This window comes from Entelurus aequoreus, linkage group LG09, assembly GCF_033978785.1.
Source record: "Entelurus aequoreus isolate RoL-2023_Sb linkage group LG09, RoL_Eaeq_v1.1, whole genome shotgun sequence".
Taxonomy (NCBI): domain Eukaryota; kingdom Metazoa; phylum Chordata; class Actinopteri; order Syngnathiformes; family Syngnathidae; genus Entelurus; species Entelurus aequoreus.
In genome coordinates, this window is record NC_084739.1 from 64,368,816 (window position 1) to 64,393,108 (window position 24,293).

General features: G+C 40.1%; 1 protein-coding gene across 2 annotated transcripts in view; it reads right to left on the reverse strand.

Annotated features, from left to right (window-relative positions):
* Positions 1-24,293, reverse strand: part of LOC133657624 (disintegrin and metalloproteinase domain-containing protein 12-like) — a 164,126-nt gene continuing 139,833 nt past the window's right edge. For both annotated transcript variants that reach the window (XM_062059182.1, XM_062059181.1), the window contains exons 14-23: positions 18,116-18,311; positions 17,936-18,044; positions 14,407-14,605; positions 11,438-11,515; positions 5,743-5,851; positions 5,457-5,595; positions 3,531-3,630; positions 3,224-3,472; positions 1,344-1,519; positions 1-1,262 (exon numbers count right to left, since the gene is read on the reverse strand). In XM_062059182.1, coding sequence (XP_061915166.1) covers positions 1,208-1,262; positions 1,344-1,519; positions 3,224-3,472; positions 3,531-3,630; positions 5,457-5,595; positions 5,743-5,851; positions 11,438-11,515; positions 14,407-14,605; positions 17,936-18,044; positions 18,116-18,311 — 1,410 coding nt within the window. In that variant the 3' untranslated portion in view covers positions 1-1,207. The remainder of the gene's footprint in view (positions 1,263-1,343; positions 1,520-3,223; positions 3,473-3,530; positions 3,631-5,456; positions 5,596-5,742; positions 5,852-11,437; positions 11,516-14,406; positions 14,606-17,935; positions 18,045-18,115; positions 18,312-24,293) is intronic.

Below are 24,293 nucleotides of genomic sequence, written 5' to 3' on the forward strand. Positions count from 1 at the left end.
ACTTTTGGCCTCTCCTCGTCATTCAATTCCTATTCTTGGGGTGAGGATTTGATTCATACTCGATTCAACACGATTCTCCATTCAAACTGATTTTTGCAATGTACCATTTGGTATAATAACACCTTAACAAAGCAACTTACAGGTTACAAAACCTCATTTGCTGACATATGACACATACGTGCACAAAGCATAGAAATGGCCTAAAAAAAAAAAAATTTTTTAAAACTTCTCATTTTCTACCGCTTATTCCCTTCGGGGGGCGCTGGAGCCTATCTCATTCGTCAAAAAAAAAATTAACCTCTAATTATTATATAAGGTATGATAGTTTGTAAAAATAACAAATACTTAAATATCTGCTTGTCACCTTGACTTACGATTTTAAAGCAAGTTATCCATCAATTTGTACGTACAAAAATTAAATAACCAAATGCATTGGCAATAATAAGGTGATTATACTTTTATATTCTTACATTCACTCTTACAAGCGGCCCTCCATGACAACAAGTCCGACACCCCTGCTCTAATAGAGCAGGCGGGCTTGACTTGTAATAACAGCGTTCTTCCACAAGGTGGCAGTGTGCGCTAATACTGTAAATCAGGCTGACCACATGACTTCCCTTACCTTTTTATGTCAATAAAAAGGTCACGTTAGGATGTACAAACTTCCACACACAGAAGAAGCAACACTGACGGTACAAAAAGGAGGTAAACGAGAAAATTGCACTGAACAATGACACCAACCATACTTACACAAGCTTGAAAAAGCATTAATAAATAAATTACGTGAGCGTAACATTTTACTGCGGATTTAAAAGGGAATAAAATATGCTTGAAACCTGACAATAGATGTTGGCTTATTTGCCAAATGATGGACCAGGTGTCTCCTCCGTCCCTAAAATGTGCATAAAACACCAACAAGTGAAATAAATAAGTCCACTGGTACCTGAGCGAGGACAAAAGAGCACCTTTTTAGTCAGTGGCACGTCGTGTTAGCATTTTTAGCTTCCAAAGTGTCCACAAATAAAGTCACAAGCTTCCGGCTTGTTGTCACGTGACCATGCACGTCCTTGCTGTGACACCGCCATCTAGTGGAGAGCTGAGGCGTTACAACAACAGTCCAGCTGCGTGAAAACAACAACGGCCGCCGAGTCTCCGTTAGTGCAAACGACCCAGAAAGCCTCTTTGTGCTTGGAGAAGAAGGCAAAGCTCAGCAGTAGTCTTTGGGGGTCTTTGGTGGTCTGTAGGGCAACACTGGAGCAGGTCTGAAAAAAAAGAGGGAACATATAATGTACACACACAACAATATTATTATTATTTATGGTCACATTCATAAGGAAACCAACCTGCTGGGTAAAGGGATGGTGGGTGGAGGTCTGGGCACAGTGGGGATGGGGATGGGCAGCAGCCCTTTTCCCGGCATGTGAACGCCCACCATCGGGGCACCGTGAGCCAGACGAAGGCCTCTCCCCAGCGGGTCGGCAGGAAGAGGCTTCTGGGGCGGACTTGGCTTGTCCAGGTCCTGAAGATGACACGTACATGACTTCATTAGGTACACTGCATCAGATCTTTCTGACAGTGCTACTGCACAGTAAATACACAAATAGCAGTACTGCATTATTTTTGTTTAATCAATGTCCCTGAATGCACCATAGAAAGGCACTTCCTGTTGGCTCATTAAATACACAAAAAAGTAAATAGAAAAAAGTAAAACCTATGACAAATAAACATCTAATAAAGTTGAAAATGATTAATGTATATATATAAAATGGTATGATTTTTCAAGTATTCAGGTACTTACAAATGCATACTGTATGTACGTGTATATTCATAGGTGTTTGAGTCTAAAAACGAGTTTAGATGGTGAATTAAACATGATAAATAATACATAAAAATAAAAGCAGTCAATAATCATTGCATGGACAAGAAAGATAGATCATTAATTGGGAGTAAATCAGTTTCACTTCTTCCCACTCCTTTTTGGATATTAAAAATCCAACCAGAGTTAAATATCCGTTTTTATGTCAGTACATTACTGTATTGTAATTTTTCTTAACATTTTCAAAATAAAAATCAATCCACTTCCCAAAGACCGAATTTTAGTGAAAGCTGTTTTCTTGTCACACAATTTTGGCTGCATGAAAACACACTAAGTATTTCTTATATATATATATACTGTAGATATATATATATAGATATATATATATATATATAGATATATATATATATACATATTTTTATATATATAATATATATACATATTTTTTATATATATATAATACGTACATATTTTTATATATATATATAAAAAAATTATATATATATAAATATATATATAAAAAAATTATATATATATATATATATATATACATATATATATATATTAAAATGTATATATATTTATATATTAAAATAATAAAAAATGTATATATATATTTATTTATATATATATATATGTATATGTATATATGTTTTATATATATACATATATATAAAAAATATATATATATATACAATATATATATATACTACATACATATATTACACTATATATTACATACATATTTAAAATATACATACAAATAAAATATAAATAATACAATTATAAAAATTAATGATCACATTAAATAAAATAAAAAATAAAATCTAGTGTTTAAAAAATCTGATTAAAAAATGTGGACCTTTATTATTATTTTTTTTAATGTAAATATATTCACCAAATACTTAGTTTCTGAGGGTGCAAATGTTGACACGATCATGCTGTCCCAAGTCCATTATTACGATTGCAATATTAATCAGCTTCTCCTTTGTAACTGTGAATTACGACCCCCAGAATGTGAACACCTAAACGCCTGGTGCAAGTACTATATATAGTGTAAGTAGCATATATAGTGTAAGTAGCATATATAGTGTAAGTAGCATATATTGTGTAAGTAGCATATATAGTGTAAGTACTATATATAGTGTAAGTAGCATATATAGTGTAAGTAGCATATATTGTGTAAGTAGCATATATAGTGTAAGTACTATATATAGTGTAAGTAGCATATATAGTGTAAGTAGCATATACAGTGTATGTAGCATATATAGTGTATGTCGCATATACAGCGTGCACGTCCATTGATGATGTCATCAATGTGCGCGGGACGACAAGGTGGTATTCAGCATGTCAACCAACCCAATGGATGGTTCATGTGAACACTAGTGAGTAGACTTGCAGACACACCTGCACCAGGAGGTAGGACGCGGGCTGGCGGGGCAGACTGAGAAAAGGCGGCGGCGAGAGAGCGTGGCGGGCCGGCGGCAACCTGTGTCGGGCGGGCAGGGGAGGCAGGATGGGCTGACCCACGCTGAGTGACACGGGCATGGGCTGGCTGATGTTGAGGGGCTGGTAGAGCGGCAGGCGGCGCAGGCTGTGGGAGTGGAACTTGTGCTGGGGGAGGAGCGGCTCTGCGCTCAGGAAGGAAGGAGGAGGCTGCGGAGAGAAAGGAGACGTCTGAGATGGAAGGAGCAGGTTTAGAGGAGAGACTCACCTTATAAATGCTGGGTTTGGGGGGAGGTCTACGTTGTGGTAGTGGTCTACACATGGACTGAATGCCGAGTGGGCTGGTCGGCCTCTTTTCCTCGATGGACCTGCAGGCGTGGCAAAAGTCTTAAAAAGGCCTTAAAAAACATGGAACATTTCATTTTTAAAGCAACACTAGGGAATAATTGTTACATTTATGAAATATAAGGACTATGAACCTCAGTGTTAGCATCAGGCTAGTGCTAATCTAATAGGGCACAGGTGTCAAACTCAAGGCCCGGGGCCCCAGAAAGGGTGGAAATAATATGTGTTAATAAAGTAGTGAAGTGAATTATATTTATATAGCGCTTTTCTCTAGTGACTCAAAGCACTTTTACATAGTGAAACCCAATATCTAAATTACATTTAAAACAGTGTGGGTGGCACTGGGAGCAGGTGGTTAAAGTGTCTTGCTCAAGGACACAACGGCAGTGACTAGGATGGCGGAAGCGGGGATCGAACCTGGAACCCTCAAGTTGCTGGCACGGCCACTCTACCAACCGAGCAATACGCCCGTATAAAAGATATATACCTTATCTTTTCTTATTAAATGCATTACAAAAATAAATATACTGTGTGCAATTACATATATTTACACTTTATTCATCTCTAATAAAATAAAATATTATATCATACATTTTAAAATGTTTTTGTTCAAATAAAGATAAATACTTAAATATCTGCTTGACTTATCATTTCAATCCAAAAAAATTGTCCATGCAAAAATTCTACAGTAAAATCCACTTTCAATATAGAGCAGTGGTCCCCAACCACCGGGCCGCGGCCCGGTACCGGTCCATGTACCGATTGGTACCGGGCCGCAAAAGAAATTTAAAAAAAAAAAAAAAAATTTAATTTAAAAAAAAAAAAATTCTCTATTAAATAAACATAAAAAAACACAATATATACATTATATATATCTCTCACCGCCCCCACCCCCCGGTCTGTGGGACACATTTTCAAGCGTTGACCGGTCCGCAGCTACAAAAGGTTGGGGACCACTGGTATAGAGTATTAATACACTATAAAAACACAACTGTAGATTTTACAGTATAAAAAACTAGTAAAAAAAATATGGTGGTATTGTTTTTCCATTCCATTTAATTTCATTTATTTATTTATTTTATATACTGTAAAAAAAATTAAAAATGTAAATATTACCGTAGAATTGTAACGACTGAGCTGACAGTTTTTAACATTACGATCAAAAGATTTTGTTTTGTTTTTGCATATATAAAAAAAGACATATTAATCAAATACATGGACTATTATACACATGTTTTGTATATACACTTTATTCATCTCTAATAAAAAAAAACAAAATATTATATCATCATACATTTTAAAATGTTTTTGTTCAAATAAAGATAAATACTTAAATATCTGCTTGACTTATCATTTCAATCCAACAAAATTGTTCATGCAAAAATTTTACAGTAAAAACCACTTCAAAATAGAGTATTAATTCACTATAAAAACACAACTGTAGATTTTACAGTATAAAAAATAGTAAAAAAAATGGTATCGTTTTTCTATTCCATTTAATTTCATTTACTTATTTATTTTATATTCTGTAAAAAAAAAAGAAAAAGAAAAAAAGCTAATATTACCGTAAGATTGTAACAACTGAGCTGACTAAAGATTTTGTTTTGTTTTTGCGTACATAAAAAAAGACATAATAATCAAATACATAGACAATTATACACATTTTATATATACACATGTATATTCATACTGTATTATTATTCACTGTTAAAGTAATATACAAACCTCTCCATATCCCACATTTCTCATCCGATTCGAAGCGTTCCAACATCCACACACTCCACTCACCTTGGACAATCAAGCAGTTCGGACCGGAATTGCAATTTCTAGTTCCGATAATACGACATACCTGAGCTTCTCCAAGGTGCTCTTCTTGTTGGTGAAGAGCAGACGCAGCAGAGTCTTCCTCTTCAGGAAGACCAGGGCGCTGGCCAGCAGAAGGCCGCTGGTGGCCCCCAGGACGGCCACGGTGACGGCCAGGCTGTGGGCTGAAGCCACACAGGACAAGACGCACGTTAAAGCACACCTGTCTGCTATACCAGCTCGTATTCTTTGCAAGTGTGCACTGGGAGTGGTGACGTTAGGGTTAGACGTGTGTGACATGCAGCTTAGGAAGGAAATTGTCCAAAACAAACCTGCCAGTCTCGTCGGCCCGCTGTCGATGCTGCCCCCGAAGCCCGCCCCCTCGCAGAACGGGGGCGCCCAGTGCGCTTCGCAGTGGCAGTTGTTCTTGTTGTTGCACACCTGCAATCGAACACATACACAACGCCGTGTTACGCAACGCTGCCAGAATAAATAACATCAAAAGACAAGCGGGTGGGTATTCAACCGGGACCCCCCCCCCCCCCCCCCCCGGAATAGGCACCACTAACAGTTTTGCAGGATGTTCCTGAAAACACCCCGGCACTCATCTTTGTTTTTGTTTTCTTGGAGTTTTTTTCGCTTAAAAAAAGACAAGTATTTTTGCAGTGGGTCCCTAAAAAATCCCACTGGACAATGGGCATATGCACACAGCCCCCCCCGCCCCTCCCCACACCTTCACCACCACCTTTATTCCCCTTAGGGGTGATGGACGGCTGAGTAGCGCTTAAACAGCAGCAGCCTGCCTCTATTGCTCTCACTCCCTCCCCTCTGTTGCAAGTTTTGTTGATTCTATGTAACATGTTTATGTGTGCTATAACCAGCCTGCCTCTATTGCTCGCACTCCCTCCCCTCTGTTGCAAGTTTTGTTGATTCTATGTAACATGTTTATGTGTGCTATGGCCGGCCGGCCTCCGTTGCTCCCACTCCCTCCCCTCCGTTGCAAGTTTTGTTGATTCTATGTAACATGTTTATGTGTGCTATAACCAGCCTGCCTCGATTGCTCGCACTCCCTCCCCTCTGTTGCAAGTTTTGTTGATTCTATGTAACATGTTTATGTGTGCCATGGCCGGCCAGCCTCCGTTGCTCCCACTCCATCCCCTCCGTTGCAAGTTTTGTTGATTCTATGTAACATGTTTATGTGTGCTATGGCCGGCCGGCCTCCGTTGCTCCCACTCCCTCCCCTCTGTTGCAAGTTTTGTTGATTCAATGTAACATGTTTATGTGTGCTATAACCAGCCTGCCTCGATTGCTCGCACTCCCTCCCCTCTGTTGCAAGTTTTGTTGATTCTATGTAACATGTTTATGTGTGCTATGGCCGGCCGGCCTCCGTTGCTCCCACTCCCTCCCCTCTGTTGCAAGTTTTGATGATTCTATGTAACATGTTTATGTGTGCTATAACCAGCCTGCCTCGATTGCTCGCACTCCCTCCCCTCTGTTGCAAGTTTTGTTGATTCTATGTAACATGTTTATGTGTGCTATGGCCGGCCGGCCTCCGTTGCTCCCATTCCCTCCCCTCTGTTGCAAGTTTTGATGATTCTATGTAACATGTTTATGTGTGCTATAACCAGCCTGCCTCGATTGCTCGCACTCCCTCCCCTCTGTTGCAAGTTTTGTTGATTGTACGTAACATGTTTATGTGTGCTATGGCCAGCCTGCCTCTGTTGCAAGTTTTGTTGATTCTATGTAACATGTTAATGTGTGCTATGGCCAGCCTGCCTCCGTTGCTCCCACGCCCTTCCCTCTGTTGCAAGTTTTGTTGATTCTATGAAACATGTTAATGTGTGCTATGGCCAGCCTGCCTCCGTTGCTCCCTCTCCCTCCCCTCTGTTGCAAGTTGTGTTGATTCTATGTAACTTGTTTATGTGTGCCATGGCCAGCCTGCCTCCGTGGCTCCCTCTCCCTCCCCTCTGTTGCAAGTTTTGTTGATTCTACGTAACATGTTTATGTGTGCTATGGCCAACCTGCCTCCGTTGCTCCCTCTACCCTCTGTTGCAAGTTTTGTTGATTCTACGTAACATGTTTGTGTGCTATGGCCGGCCTGCCTCCGTTGCTTTCTCTCCCTACCCTCTGTTGCAAGTTTTGTTGATTCTATGTAGGGCTGCAACTAACGATTAATTTGATAATCGATCAATCTGTCGATTATTACTTCGATTAATCGATTAATAATCGGATAAAAGAGACAAACTACATTTCTATCCTTTCCAGCATTTTATTGAAAAAAAACCCAGCATACTGGCACCATACTTATTTTGATTATTGTTTCTCAGCTGTTTGTACATGTTGCAATTTATAAATAAAGGTTTATAAAAATAAAAAAAAATTGCCTCTCCGCATGCGCATAGCATAGATCCAACGAATCGATGACTAAATTAATCGGCAACTATTTTGATGATCAATTTTGATCGATTAGTTGTTGCAGCCCTAATTCTATGTAACATGTTTATGTGTGCTATGGCCAGCCTGCCTCCGTTGCTCCCTCTCCCCCCCCCTCTGTTGCAAGTTTTGTTGATTCTATGTAACATGTTTATGTGTGCTAGCGCCAGCCTGCCTCCGTTCCTCCCGCTCCCTCCCCTCTGTTGCAAGTTTTGTTGATTCTACGTAAAACGTTTGTGTGCTATGGCCAGCCTGCCTCCGTTGCTCCCTCTCCCTCCCCTCTGTTGCAAGTTTTGTGGATTTTATGTAACATGTTTATGTGTGCTATGGCCAGCGTGGCTCCCACTCCCTCCCCTCTGTTGCAAGTTTTGTTGATTCTATGTAACACCTTTATGTGTGCTATGGCCAGCCTGCCTCCGTTGCTCCTTATCCCCTCTGTTGCAAGTTTTGTTGATTCTATGTAACATGTTTATGTGTGCTATGACTTTGAGGTTTTTTCCTTTGCCTCAGTCTGGACCTAAAGTTTAAAGTACTTCTGAATCTGAATCTAAAATGCAGCTTTAAATGGTGTCATGGGCGGGACCCTCTGTCCCACCCCAACATGGCAGCCTGTTGTGGATAGAAATGTTTTCATATGCATTTTTTTAATGATCTACTCTACAACATTGGTTCTGTTGCTGCTGTGTTGTGCAACAAACTTGTTCATAAAAGACCATCATGGGCAAAATGTCAGAACCTTCACTGAGCTTGCTGGAAATATGGCTGTCATGATAGCTGAAACATGTGCAAAGTGCATCCTGTTGAGCCTGCGGGGTCGGGGGGTTCCCTAAGATCCAAAATGGATTCCCCGGCGAGGTAACGCGGGCCAGCTGTCATTGTGATGTTGGGAGGAGGACTCGTGCAGCTGCTAGGAGGTTTTTCAACTTCCACGCAGACGTGCTGGATGGAGGCTGCCGCAGCGAGGCTGCCTTGCTGCGGGGTTAAGGGGCGCCCGGAAGGAGGGAAGATGTGTGGCAGCTTTATGACTTTATACATGAAAAAAAAAGCGGGGAATGTTCCTCCGGAGCCAATCTAATCACGCCTCCTTCTAGATCCAACGCCAAATGAAGACGGAAGAAAGTGAGCTGTGGTTCACATCGAGTCAAGATAGTCACGTTCAAGCGAGCTTAGCAATTAGCACGGTTTCCCGTCTCCCACTGCTGGGCTTTGCACTTTAGAACCGGCTGTGTTATTTCACATTGTAAAAAAAAAAACCTATCCACTATAGGTTTTACAGTGACCTGGCAGCTCAGTCGCCAGAATTCAACTGTAAAAATAAAAGTGTTACCGTTTTTCCATTTACAGTAATGCATAGATTTTACCGTAAAAAAAAACCGGCAGCTCAGTTGGCAGAATTTTTTAATACAAAATTACTTTCAATGGAAAAATGGTACGATTGTCATTTTATGGTAAAATTCTGGCAGCTGAGCGTCCAGGTTTTTTTTTTTTTTTACGGTAAAATATGCAGGTGTTTTTACTGGAAAAACAGTGCCACTAATATTTTTACAGTAAACGTTTTTTTTTGTTTTTTTTTACCATAAAATGTGAACTCGTCAGACCACAGAACACTTTTCCACTTTGCATCAGTCCATCTTAGACGAGCTCGGGCCCAGGGTGTTGTTGATAAATGGCTTTGGCTTTGCATAGTAGAGTTTTAACTTGCACTTACAGATGTAGCGACCAACTGTAGTTACTGACAGTGGTTTTCTGAAGTGTTCCTGAGACCGTGTGGTGATATCCTTTACACACTGATATCGTTTTTTGTGGGATCGAAGGTCACGGCCTTGCCGCTTACATACAGTGATCACTCCAGATTGTCTGAACCTTTTGATGATATTACAGACCGTAGATGGTGAAATCCCTAAATTCCTTGCAATATCTGGTTGAGAAATGTTGTTCTTAAACTGTTCAACAATTTTCTCACGCATTTGTTGACAAAGTGGTGACCCTCGCCCTGTCCTTGTTTGTGAATGACTGAGCATTTCATGGAAGCTGCTTTTATACCCAATCATGGCACCCACCTGTTCCCAATTAGCCTGTTCACCTACCTGTGGGATGTTCCAAATAAGTCTTTGACGAGCATTCCTCAACTTTCTCAGTCTTTTTTGCCACTTGTGCCAGCTTTTTTGAAACATGTTGCAGGCATCAAATTCCAAATGAGCTAATATTTGCAAAAAATAAGGTGTTCTACTTGGAACGTTAAATATCTTGTCTTTGCAGTCTATTCAATTAAATATAAGGATTTGCAAATCATTGTATTCTGTTTTTATTAACCATTTACACAACATGCTAACTTCACTAATTTTGTAAAATCTACTTATATATATTTTTGATGTTTGATGTCCATGTCCGAGACATCAATTTCTCCCACCCCTAATGTCGACCCTCCTGCTTTTCCCCAGGAAATTCCCATATTTTGGTATTTTTTTCTATTGTCTTCATATATTTTAGCATTCCTTTAAAAAAAAGAAAAAAAGCGTTATAAAATGGATGGATGGGTATTACTCAGCTACCAGTTTTTTTAAGGTAAAATATGCGGGTGTTTTTACAGTGAATTACTGTAAATGGAAAATCAGTGCCACTAATATTTTTACAGTAAACATTTTTTTTTTTTATTTGCATAAAATCTATGTTCATTGTTTTTTTTATTACATGGTAAAACAGTACCCTTTTATTTTATTTTATTTATTTGTATTCTATTTTATTTTAAGTAAAATCTATATATATACAGTATATATACAGTATATATATATATATATGTATATATATATATATATATATATATTTTTTTTTTTTTTTTTTTTTTTTACAGTGTATGTAAATATACACCGTACATAAATAATCCATATTTTGATGTTCATAGCCCATGTCTGAGGCATCAATTTCCCCCACCGTTAATGTCAACCCTCTGCTTTTACCCAGGAAATTCCCGTATTTTGGTCTTTTTTTCTAAAACAGTACCCTTTTATTTTAAGTAAAATCTACTTTTTATTACTTTTTTTTTTTTTTTTACAGTGTATGTTACAAACCGTACATAAATAATCCACATTTTGATGTTCATCGTCCATGTCCGAGGCAACAATTTCCCCTACTCTTAATGTTAATTCCCGTATTTTGGTCTTTTTTTCTATTGTCTTCGTATATTTTAACGTTTGTCAAAAAAACAAAAAAAATAACACTCAGTCGACATCGGCATAAATCCCAACCTGCAGCCTGTAAAAAGTCAGGCTTCAAAATAAAAGCATGCCATTTGGTTGCGCACAACGCCGACGCTGCGGCATCAATCAAATTGACAGCGCGAGAAAGATGGATGACTTGAAGACAATTCCTGAGAAGCCATCTCGGCCCAAAAAAATAAAACCGTTTTATTATCCTTATCAGGAGAAAAGCAGGAACACACATTATCTTTTACAATTTGTAACACTGTAGAATAGAAGAATAATCTTCAGAATAACGCCCAATTCCAGTGTTTTCAGGACGCTTGCCAGCATGGTTAGGTCTGATTCAAACACCCCAACACCCCGAAATGTAAACGTTGCCAGGTGTGGCACTTACCCCACGTCCATTGCACTTTCCTGAGCACTCGTGCACGCCGAAGACGCTGACGTTCTGACACTGGCGATTCAGACACACCTGCAGAGTGGCATGACGAGAAGGTAAAAAAAAAGTATTTCAATTACCCATAAAGGCAACAAGGTAAGGTTCACTCCACCCGTTCATTTGTGAGCACTTTAGGAATATACACTAGTACAGCAGGGAGGGGCTTCACACGGCCCTGTTTGTCATGGTTTACCTGACACGTGAAACGTGACGAATTGGCTCAGTGGCCTTGTGGTTAGAGTGTCCGCCCTGATAGTAGGTCGTGAGTTCAAGTTCACTCACACTATTATGTTAGATCCACTATGGACTGGACTCTCACTATTATGTTAGATCCACTATGGACTGGACTCTCCCACTATTATGTTAGATCCACTATGGACTGGACTCACACTATTATGTTAGATCCACTATGGACTGGACTCTCACACTATTATGTTAGATCCACTATGGACTGGACTCTCACTATTATGTTAGATCCACTATGGACTGGACCCTCACCATTATGTTAGATCCACTATGGACTGGACTCTCACACTATTATGTTAGATCCACTATGGACTGGACTCTCACACTATTATGCTAGATCCACTATGGACTGGACTCTCACTATTATGTTAGATCCACTATGGACTGGACTCTCACACTATTATGTTAGATCCACTATGGACTGGACTCGACTCTCACTATTATGTTAGATTCACTATGGACTGGACTCTCACTATTATGTTAGATCCACTATGGACTGGACTCTCACACTATTATGTTAGATCCACTATGGACTGGACTCTCACTATTATGTTAGATCCACTATGGACTGGACTCTCACACTATTATGTTAGATCCACTATGGAGTGGACTCTCCCACTATTATGTTAGATCCACTATGGACTGGACTCACACTATTATGTTAGATCCACTATGGACTGGACTCTCACACTATTATGTTAGATCCACTATGGACTGGACTCTCACTATTATGTTAGATCCACTATGGACTGGACCCTCACCATTATGTTAGATCCACTATGGACTGGACTCTCACACTATTATGTTAGATCCACTATGGACTGGACTCTCACACTATTATGCTAGATCCACTATGGACTGGACTCTCACTATTATGTTAGATCCACTATGGACTGGACTCTCACACTATTATGTTAGATCCACTATGGACTGGACTCGACTCTCACTATTATGTTAGATTCACTATGGACTGGACTCTCACTATTATGTTAGATCCACTATGGACTGGACTCTCACACTATTATGTTAGATCCACTATGGACTGGACTCTCACTATTATGTTAGATCCACTATGGACTGGACTCTCACACTATTATGTTAGATCCACTATGGACTGGACTCTCACACTATTATGTTAGATCCACTATGGACTGGACTCTCACTATTATGTTAGATTCACTATGGACTGGACTCTCACTATTATGTTAGATCCACTATGGACTGGACTCTCACACTATTATGCTAGATCCACTATGGACTGGACTCTCACTATTATGTTAGATCCACTATGGACTGGACTCTCACACTATTATGTTAGATCCACTATGGACTGGACTCTCACTATTATGTTAGATTCACTATGGACTGGACTCTCACTATTATGTTAGATCCACTATGGACTGGACTCTCACACTATTATGTTAGATCCACTATGGACTGGACTCTCACTATTATGTTAGATCCACTATGGACTGGACTCTCACACTATTATGTTAGATCCACTATGGACTGGACTCTCACACTATTATGTTAGATCCACTATGGACTGGACTCTCACTATTATGTTAGATTCACTATGGACTGGACTCTCACTATTATGTTAGATCCACTATGGACTGGACTCTCACACTATTATGTTAGATCCACTATGGACTGGACTCTCACTATTATGTTAGATCCACTATGGACTGGACTCTCACTATTATGTTAGATCCACTATGGACTGGACTGTCACTATTATGTTAGATCCACTATGGACTGGACTCTCACTATTATGTTAGATCCACTATGGACTGGACTGTCACTATTATGTTGGATCCACTATGGACTGGACTGTCACTATTATGTTAGATCCACTATGGACTGGACTCTCACTATTATGTTAGATCCACTATGGACTGGACTCTCACTATTATGTTAGATCCACTATGGACTGGACTCTCACTATTATGTTAGATCCACTATGGACTGGACTCTCACTATTATGTTAGATCCACTATGGACTGGACTGTCACTATTATGTTAGATCCACTATGGACTGGACTCTCACTATTATGTTAGATACACTATGGACTGGACTCTCACTATTATGTTAGATCCGCTATGGACTGGACTTTCACTATTATGTTAGATCCACTATGGACTGGACTTTCACTATTATGTTAGATCCACTATGGACTGGACTCTTACTATTATGTTAGATCCACTATGGACTGGACTCTTACTATTATGTTAGATCCACTATGTCATACCAAAGACTATACAAATGGGACCCATTACCTCCCTGATTGGGTTGGAATTGGGGGTTAAATAACCAAAATGATTACTGAGCGCGGCCACCGCTGCTGCTCACTGCTCCCCTCAGGGGGTGGAACAAGGGGATGGGTCAAATGCAGAGGGTAATTTCAGCAGTGTTGAATATTCTAAAATGTGTTTTGTGGCAATTCCAACTTTGACCAAAGCGTCAGTTGCTATGTAGCTTGGCGCTCTCCATCATTTTTAGCAGACAGCATTGCAAAATAACTAACCCCTCCCCCCTCTTCCTCTCACGTGAGATCCACCGAGAAACGAAGCCATGTGTATCCCTTCCCTGCTGTTCACACCTAGTCAATAATTCTAGCATTGCCATGCTATGGTTGAGTGACTACTATAAAACAATCATCTTTCATTTGTCTTACCCTGCCGTCCCCGCACTTGGTGCCGGCCAGGACCAGACCGGGGTCCGGCATGTCGTCCCCCAGGTACACGTGCGTTCCCCGACACAGGATACGGCCCCCCTCTTGGAGTGGGATGTTGGTTTCTATGGAAACGGCGTTGGTTCCGATCACGGGCCGGTTGGCTCCGCCCTGGCACTGGATCTTTCCACATTTTGCATCTCTGGATACCACACACACACACACACAATTTTAGTGTCTTAAAGGCCTACTGAAAGCCACTACTACCGACCACGCAGTCTGATAGTTTATATATCAATGATGAAATCTTAACATTGCAACACATGCCAATACGGCCGGGTTAACTTATAAAGTGCCATTTTAAATCTCCCGGGAAATATCCGGCTGAAACGTCGCGGTATGATGACGTATGCGTGTGACGTAGTCAGTTTAACGGAAGTTATGGTACCCCGTAGAATCCTATACAAAAAGCTCTGTTTTAATTTCATAATTCCACAGTATTCTGGACATCTTTTGCAATTTGTTTAATGAACAATTGTTGTAGGTGGGATCTGTGTATTAGCAGCGGACTACAGCAACACAACCAGGAGGAATTTGTTGGAGAGCAGACGCGCTAGCCGCGACCTCACCTTGACTTCCTACGTCTCCGGGCCGCCAAACGCATCGGGTGAAGTCCTTCGTCCTTCCGTCGATCGCTGGAACGCAGGTGAGCACGGGTGTTGATGAGCAGATGAGGGCTGGCTGGTGTAGGTGGAGAGCTAATGTTTTTAGCATAGCTCTGTGAGGTCCCGTTGCTAAGTTAGCTTCAATGGCGTCGTTAGCACAGCATTGTTAACCTTCGCCAGGCTGGAAAGCATTAACCGTGTAGTTACATGTCCACGGTTTAATAGTATTGTTGATTTTCTATCTATCCTTCCAGTCAGGGGTTTATTTTTTTTGTTTCTATATGCAGTTAAAGCACGATGCTATCACGTTAGCTCGTAGCTAAAGCGTTTCGCCGATGTATTGTCTTGGAGATAAAAGGCACTGAATGTCCATTTCGCGTTCTCGACTCTCATTTTCAAGAGGATATAGTATCCGAGGTGGTTTAAAATACAAATCCGTGATCCACAATAGAAGAAGGAGAGAGTGTGGAATCCAATGAGACAGCTTGTACCTAAGTTACGGTCAGAGCGGAAAAAAATATGTATTTCACTGCATTCTAGTCCGTCACTCTAACGTTCCTCATCCACAAATCTTTCATCCTCTCTCAAATTAATGGGGTAATGGTCCGAATAGCTCTAGCTGACTTGAAAACAATAGGAAAATATGAGGGAGTGAACAACTGACAACGTCACGTTACTTCCGGTAGGGGCAAGGTTGTTTTTTTTTATCAGAGACCAAAAGTTGCGAACTTTATCGACGTTGTTCTCTACTAAATCCTTTCAGCAAAAATATGGCAATATCGCAAAATGATCAATCATGACACATAGAATGGATCTGCTATTCCCGTTTAAATAAAAAAAATTCATTTCAGTAGGCCTTTAAGTCAAACACAAAACGGATGGAAAAAAAGCAAAAAAACAACAGGTAGGACTGTAACACCAAACTGAGGTTTGAGAAAACAACATCAATTAATTATGCTAACAAATATCCATGTGTTAGGACATCATAAAGCAACAGTAGGTGGCAGTATCACTCTGAATACACTTTCCTGTTCCCTCCATGCATCACTTAGAGTACCGTATTTTCCGGACCATAGAGTGCACCGGTTTATAAGGCGCACTGCCGATGAGCGGGTCTATTCAGGTATTTTTTCATACAAAAGGCGCGACGGATTATAAGGCGCATTAAAGGGGTCATCCATCCGTCCATCTTCTTCCGCTTATCCGAGGTCGGGAAGCCCAGACTTCCCTCTCCCCAGCCACTTAGTCCAGCTCCTCCCGGGGGATCCCGAGGCGTTCCCAGGCCAGCCAGGAGACATAGTCTTCCCCTTGGCCTCCTACCGGTCGGATGTGCCCGAAACACCTTCCTTGGGTGGCGTTCGGGTGGCATCCTCACCAGATGCCCGAACCACCTCATCTGGCTCCTCTCCATGTGGAGGAGCAGCGGCTTTACTTTGAGATGGCAGAGCTTCTCACCCTATCTCTAAGGAAGAAACCCGCCACCCGGCGGAGGAAACTCATTTCAGTACCCGTGATCTTGTCCTTTCGGTCATAACCCAAAGCTCATGACCATAGGTGAGTATGGGAACGTAGATCGACCGGTAAATTGAGAGCTTTGCCTTCCGGCTCAGCTCCTTCTTCACCACAACCAGTGGGTTTAACGTGGTTAGTGGAGCTCCCCCTGGTGTTGTGGTTATGACCGCCATAACCACAACACCAGGGGGAGCTCCACTTACCACGTTAAACCCAGATTCCGATCTAACAAAGGTCTAGTCAACCTCAACCCTTGACTAAACACCCTCCCCCTTCCACATCCCCCCACCTCCCTGGATTGTAAATAACCAAATGTAAATAATCAAATGTATATACTTGTTCTTATGCTTTCTGAACTCACTATGTTCTCTGCTCGCTGTACATATCCTACCAAGTCAGACCTACACTGTTTCAATGCCCATTTCTCTGATGATGCAATTGTTGATGACTGAAGTGCTGATATCAACCAAACCCTCCTCATCCCACCCCTCGGATTGTAAATATTGTACATAATGTAAATAATTCAATGTATATACTCTGATGGTTAACTTGTGGGATGACTGTATTATGATGATAGTATATATTTGTACCATGAATTGATTAAAGTGGACCCCAACTTAAACAAGTTGAAAAACGTATTCGGGTGTTACCATTTAGTGGTCAATTGTACGGAAAATGTACTGTACTGTACAATCTACTAATAAAAGTTTCAATCAAACAGACCGATACTTATAATCCGCAAAATACGGTACGTTAAAAAAACATACGTTATCCTGTCTTTCATAACAATAGTGAACGACATGACAGCTAAGATGTTAGCTTAGCCTGCATTGGATTGGTTTGAGCATCTATAAATCCTCTACAGGCTTAGTGTCCACATGTGTGGACAGCACCCTTTAGCTCTTATTTCCAAAACTGTGTACACTACTGAATTGGGGTCTCATGGCCGCTTATGTGGACACTTATACTGCCATCTGGTGGTGTCAGAAGAGTATAACATACAATGGAATTTGGAGAAAAAAAAAGTGTAAAAAGGAAGTACACGTTTGTGTACTTATGGACTAAGTGCATCATATCAAAAGATGATTCTTAGTTTTTATTCTAATTAGGGTCCAATAAGCCCAAATAGCAAAGACAAATAAAAAAAAAGCATGTAAACAAACAGCTTGGGCCTTATTATTAATGCTGAGTGGAAAAAGGTGTGACACCCCTGCATTAAGATGATGCATGGATACTTCTCCATACTCAATTGTAAGCTATTGTTTAAGAACGAGCGCTAATCAAACCCTTTGAGCTTCTAATCATGAGTTTTCCTCCCAGTAATTTCTACGGTCCTATCTAGTCTCGAGTCCCACCTTGCATCGCATTTGGCGAAGGAGCCTTTGGAATCCTTCCCGCAATTCCCGTAAGGATCCCCCGCTGAGTTGACGCGCTCAAAGCAGATCCCCGGCGCCGGCTTGGCTCCTGCACACAACACCAGTCCGGGTAAGTCAAAACCGGTGATGTCAAGGCTAAGACGAGAAGACACGGACTACCTGGGCCCCACAGGGTGATGCACTGCTGCTCGTGGGTCTGACAGATGCCGTTGTAGCAGTAGCCCTCCACGTCGTGGCAGGCGTGGCCGTCGTGGAGGTAAACGTTGGCCGGGCAGTGAGGGGCGGCGCCCGTGCAGAACTCGGGCAGGTCGCAGGAGTTGCCCGACCCCCGACACACGGTGCCCGCCGGTTTGAGCTGCACGCGTAAACAGGAGATGTAAGACCGGGGAAAAGGTAGGGTTGTATGGTATACCGGTACTAATAATACTAATGCATTGATATCAGTACTATACTGCCTTTGAGAAGTGTATACAAGCGATAACATCTTGGAGAGGAAGAATCGCAAAAAAACTACAATTCTACTGGTTAATAAAGAGTGTGGTGAAGTAAAATATGGAGGTATTTGGGCTTCAAAACTAACAATAAAGGTGATGCTTTAAAGCACTGGTGTCAAACTCAAGGCCCGGGGGGCCCAAATCTGGCCCGCCACATTATTTAATGGAAATAATATGCGTTAATTAAAATGCACAATCGTTTCTTACTAAATACATTTGTTCTTTCCGTTTTGACATGAAAAAGCATGTACCGCATATCTTTTAAAATTCAATATTATTAAAATCAAAATATTATATTATGTGTTCCAAAAAAATGTTTTTGTTAAAGTAAAGTACTGTACTTAAATATCTGCTTGACTTCAAAACAAATCATCAATCAAATTGTAGACTGTAAAATTGACAATAGATTTTTACGGTTAAATTCCGTTTTTTTATCGTAAAATCAACTTTGGTACTGTTTTTTTTTTTTTTCCATACACAGTAAGACACTAAAACATTAAAAAAAAACAATTTTACGTTAAAAAAAAAGAACAAAAAAACGGCAGCTCTGTTGCTTGAATTTTACTTTTTTTTTTTTTTTTTTTTTTTTTAAAATAAAAAAATTTAAAGAATTTTACTGCTGAAAACTGGTATTGTTTCTCCATTCCATTCCATCTATTCCATTTTTTTTATGTGCTGTAAAAAACAACAACACTGCTTTTACTGTAAAATTCTGGTGACTGAGCTGTTAGTTTTTCAAGTAAAATTAAACTTTTTTTTAGGAGCTCATGTAAAAAAATATATTGTTAATGTATTATATACACTACCGTTCAAAAGTTTGGGGTCACCCAAACAATTTTGTGGAATAGCCGTCATTTCTAAGAACAAGAATAGACTGTCGAGTTTCAGATGAAAGTTCTCTTTTTCTGGCCATTTTGAGCGTTTAATTGACCCCACAAATGTGATGCTCCAGAAACTCAATCTGCTCAAAGGAAGGTCAGTTTTGTAGCTTCTGTAACGAGCTAAACTGTTTTCAGATGTGTGAACATGATTGCACAAGGGTTTTCTAATCATCAATTAGCCTTCTGAGCCAATGAGCAAACACATTGTACCATTAGAACACTGGAGTGATAGTTGCTGGAAATGGGCCTCTATACACCTATGTAGATATTGCACCAAAAACCAGACATTTGCAGCTAGAATAGTCATTTACCACATTAGCAATGTATAGAGTGTATTTCTTTCAAGTTAAGACTAGTTTAAAGTTATCTTCATTGAAAAGTACAGTGCTTTTACTTCAAAAATAAGAACATTTCAAAGTGACCCCAAACTTTTGAACGGTAGTGTATATATACATGTATAGTCATATATTACTACTTGTTTAAAGCGGCCCTCTGAGGGCAACCATAACTGCGATGTGGCCCTGCTTTAAAGTGTTGCTTTAAAACACGCCTCGCCAAATGTGGCGATTAGCATTAGCACCTTCGCTTCAAACTTAGGTGAACATTTAAATAATAAGCATTCAGATCTGCACAAGGAGTTGTAAAGAGTGACATTGTAGAGTAAAATTTGTAGATGGCTGTCCGCGGGTATACATATTAAAATTACTTCCACATCACAGACATGCTGACAACGATCCAGACAATGGCGTGCGTTTTGTTTACATCCAATTTCGGTGGCGCGGTTTTCAGTAATCAAAATATTTTTGTTTGGTGGTCGAGTTTTCCTTAGATCACTTGTCAATAGTGTACAAAAAATAGGATGTATGTATCAATTCATACTGTAGCAACCAGCTAATGTTAGTGTTTTATCTTCGTGTGGTTTGGATTTGATGTCAGTTTTTTCCCGTGTTTGCAAACACACCGTCCACGCCTGAAAGGTGATTGGCGGAGAATGGGGACGTGTTGTTGTGTGTCCGGGGAAGCGCGCTCTCACGAGACGAAAGTGTTTGCACGGGAGTTAAAACCTGTTGGAATTGTGTCGTCCGTTTTCATGAGATTGGTAATAAAAGTTAAAAATAGCACATCAAGTGTTGCTTTGAAACACGCTTCGCCAAATGTGGCGATTGATATTACCACCCCTGCTTCACACTTAGGTAAACATTTAAATACTAAGCATTCAGATCTGCACAAGGGGTTTAAAGAGTGACAGGTAATAATGTAGTTGTTACACCTGTCCTGTTGTACTGCTACGGTGCAGACCGTAGTCGATGAGCGCAAGTTCAGGGACGATGTTTTCGTCGGGGGTAACACACTTCACTTTACTTTCCGGTGAAAATTCGAGGCCGCTGATTCATGACAATTTGGTTGCTTTATTATTAGTTTTGCAGGACACAACCGGACTCGTTCCCTCTCTCTCTCTTTACTCGCCCACTCACTCACTGACGTTACTCAGACAACACGTTGCCATTCTTGCAAACACACATACACTACTCTCATAGGCTAACTATCTCCTCTGCTGTGCACATGTAGATACATGACGTGTAAATACATGACGTGTAGATACATGACGTGTAGATACATGACGTGTAGATACATGACATGTAGATACATTCCATGTAGATACATGACGTGTAGATACATGCCATGTAGATACGTAACGTGTAGATACGTAACGTGTAGATACATGACGTGTAGATACATGACATGTAGATACATTCCATGTAGATACGTAGCGTGTAGATACATGACGTGTAGATACATGAAGTGTAGATACATGACATGTAGATACATAACGTGTAGATACGTAACGTGTAGATACGTAACGTGTAGATACGTAACGTGTAGATACGTAACATGTAGATACATGACATGTAGATACGTGACATGTAGATAAATGACATGTAGATCCGTAACATGTAGATCCATAACATGTAGATCCATAACATGTAGATCCATAACATGTAGGTACATAACGTACATACATAACATGTAGATACGTAACATGTAGATACGTAACATGTAGATACATGGCATGTAGATACATGACATGTCGATACATGACATGTAGATACATGACATGTCGATACGTGACATGTAGATACGTGACATGTAGATACATGACATGTAGATACGTAACGTGTAGATACGTAATGTGTAGATACGTAACATGTAGATACATGACATGTAGATACATGACATGTCGATACATGACATGTCGATACGTGACATGTCGATACGTGACATGTAGATACGTGACATGTAGATACATAACATGTAGATACGTAACGTGTAGATACGTAACGTGTAGATACGTAACGTGTAGATACGTAACATGTAGATACATGACATGTAGATACATGACATGTAGATACATGACATGTAGATAAATGACATGTAGATACGTAACATGTAGATCCATAACATGTAGATCCATAACATGTAGATCCATAACATGTAGGTACATAACATACATACATAACGTGTTGATACATAACGTGTTGATACATAACATGTAGATACGTAACATGTAGATACATGGCATGTAGATACATGACATGTAGATACATGACATGTAGGTATATAACATGTAGATACATAACATGTAGATACATAACATGTAGATACATGACATGTAGATACATAACATGTAGATACATAACATGTAGATACATGACATGTAGATACATGACATGTAGATACATAACATGTAGATACATGACATGTAGATATATAACATGTAGATACATGCCATGTAGGTACATAACATGTAGATACATGACATGTAGATACATGACATGTAGATACATAACATGTAGATACATAACATGTAGATACATGACATGTAGATACATGACATGTAGATACATAACATGTAGATACATGACATGTAGATATATAACATGTAGATACATGCCATGTAGGTACATAACATGTAGATACATGACATGTAGGTATATAACATGTAGATACATAACATGTAGATACATGACATGTAGGTATATAACATGTAGATACATAACATGTAGATACATGACATGTAGATACATAACATGTAGATACATGACATGTAGATACATGACATGTAGGTACATAACATGTAGATATATAACTTAGATACGTAGACGCACACACAGCTGCTTGGCTTGATGCCAAATATTAGCAGAGTTAAAACCGCCCATCTAGCGTCAACTAATGCAAACAATTTTCTCACAAACTCCTACAATTTGTGTTTTATCTTTAACAAAAGTGTGTTACCTGCTACATGGCTTATCTGTGTACATTTATCCATAGTTCTGTTTTTAGTACTTACTAATAATTGTAGTTTTCTTAAAGCACGGACCAGGAGTGGCAACCATACATCATGAAGCATTTAACATAATGTCAATAAAGATAATCTAATCTAATCTAATCCTTCATTATGGCAGACTATATGTAATATGACAAATGGTTCTTTGAGTGCAACAAGAAAAGCCCAATGTGTTTAATGCCCTTTAAAGGCCAACTGAAATGAAAGATTTGTATTTAAACGGGGATAGCAGATCCATTCTATGTGTCATACTTGATCATTTCGCGATATTGCCATATTTTTGCTGAAAGGATTTAGTATAGAACGACGACGATAAAGTTCGCAACTTTTGGTCTCTGATAAAAAAAAGCCTTGCCCCTACCGGAAGTAGCGTGACGCAGTCAGTTGTTCGCCTCCTCATATTTTCCTATTGTTTTCAATGCAGCGATAGCGATTCGGACCGAGAAAGCGACGATTACCCCATTAATTTGAGCCAGGATGAAAGATTTGTGGATGAGGAACGTTAGAGTGACGGACTAGAACGCAGTGCAAGACATATCTTTTTTCACTCTGACCGTAACTTAGGTACAAGCTGGCTCATTGGATTCCACACTCTCTCCTTTTTCTATTGTGGATCACGAATTTGTATTTTAAACCACCTCGGGTACTATATCCTCTTGAAAATGAGAGTCGGGAACGCGAAATGGACATTCACAGTGACTTTTATCTCCATGACAATACGTCGACGAAGCTCTTTAGCTACTGAGCTAACGTGATAGCATCGTGCTTAACTGCATATAGAAACAAAATAAATAAACCCCTGACTGGAAGGATAGACAGAAGATCAACAATACTATTAAACCATGGACCTGTAACTACACGGTTAATAATTCTCAGCCTGGCAAAGCTTAACAATGCTGTTGCTAACGACGCCATTGAAGCTAACTTAGCAACCGGACCTCACAGAGCTATGCTAAAAACATTAGCGCTCCACCTACGCCAGCCAGCCCTCATCTGCTCATTAACACCCGCGCTCACCTGCGTTCCAGCGATCGACGGCGCGACGAAGGACTTCACCCGATCATCCGTGCGGTCGGCGGCTACCGTCGGCTAGCGTGTCTGCTATCCAAGTAAGTCCTCCTGGTTATGTTGCTTCAGCCAGCCGCTAATACACCGATCCCACCTACAACTTTCTTCTTTGCAGTCTCCATTGTTCATTAAACAAATTGCAAAAGATTCACCAACACAGATGTCCAGAATACTGTGGAATTTTGAGATGAAAACAGAGCTTTTTGTATTGGATTCAATGGGGTAGCGATACTTCTGTTTCACTGGCTACGTCACGCGCATACGTCATCATCCAAAGACGTTTTCAACCGGAAGTTTAGCGGGAAATTTAAAATTGCACTTTATAAGTTAACCCGGCCGTATCGGCATGTGTTGCAATGTTGAGATTTCATCATTGATATATAAACTATCAGACTGCGTGGTTGGTAGTAGTGGCTTTCAGTAGGCCTTTAATTTATATTTTAACCTTCTAAAAGTGTTTTTTGAGTATAATAGGAAACATATATGTATTGTATTGCAAGATTTTTTCGTAGTTCCCTTTGTTTGGAAAAGTATCGATATACATTGTG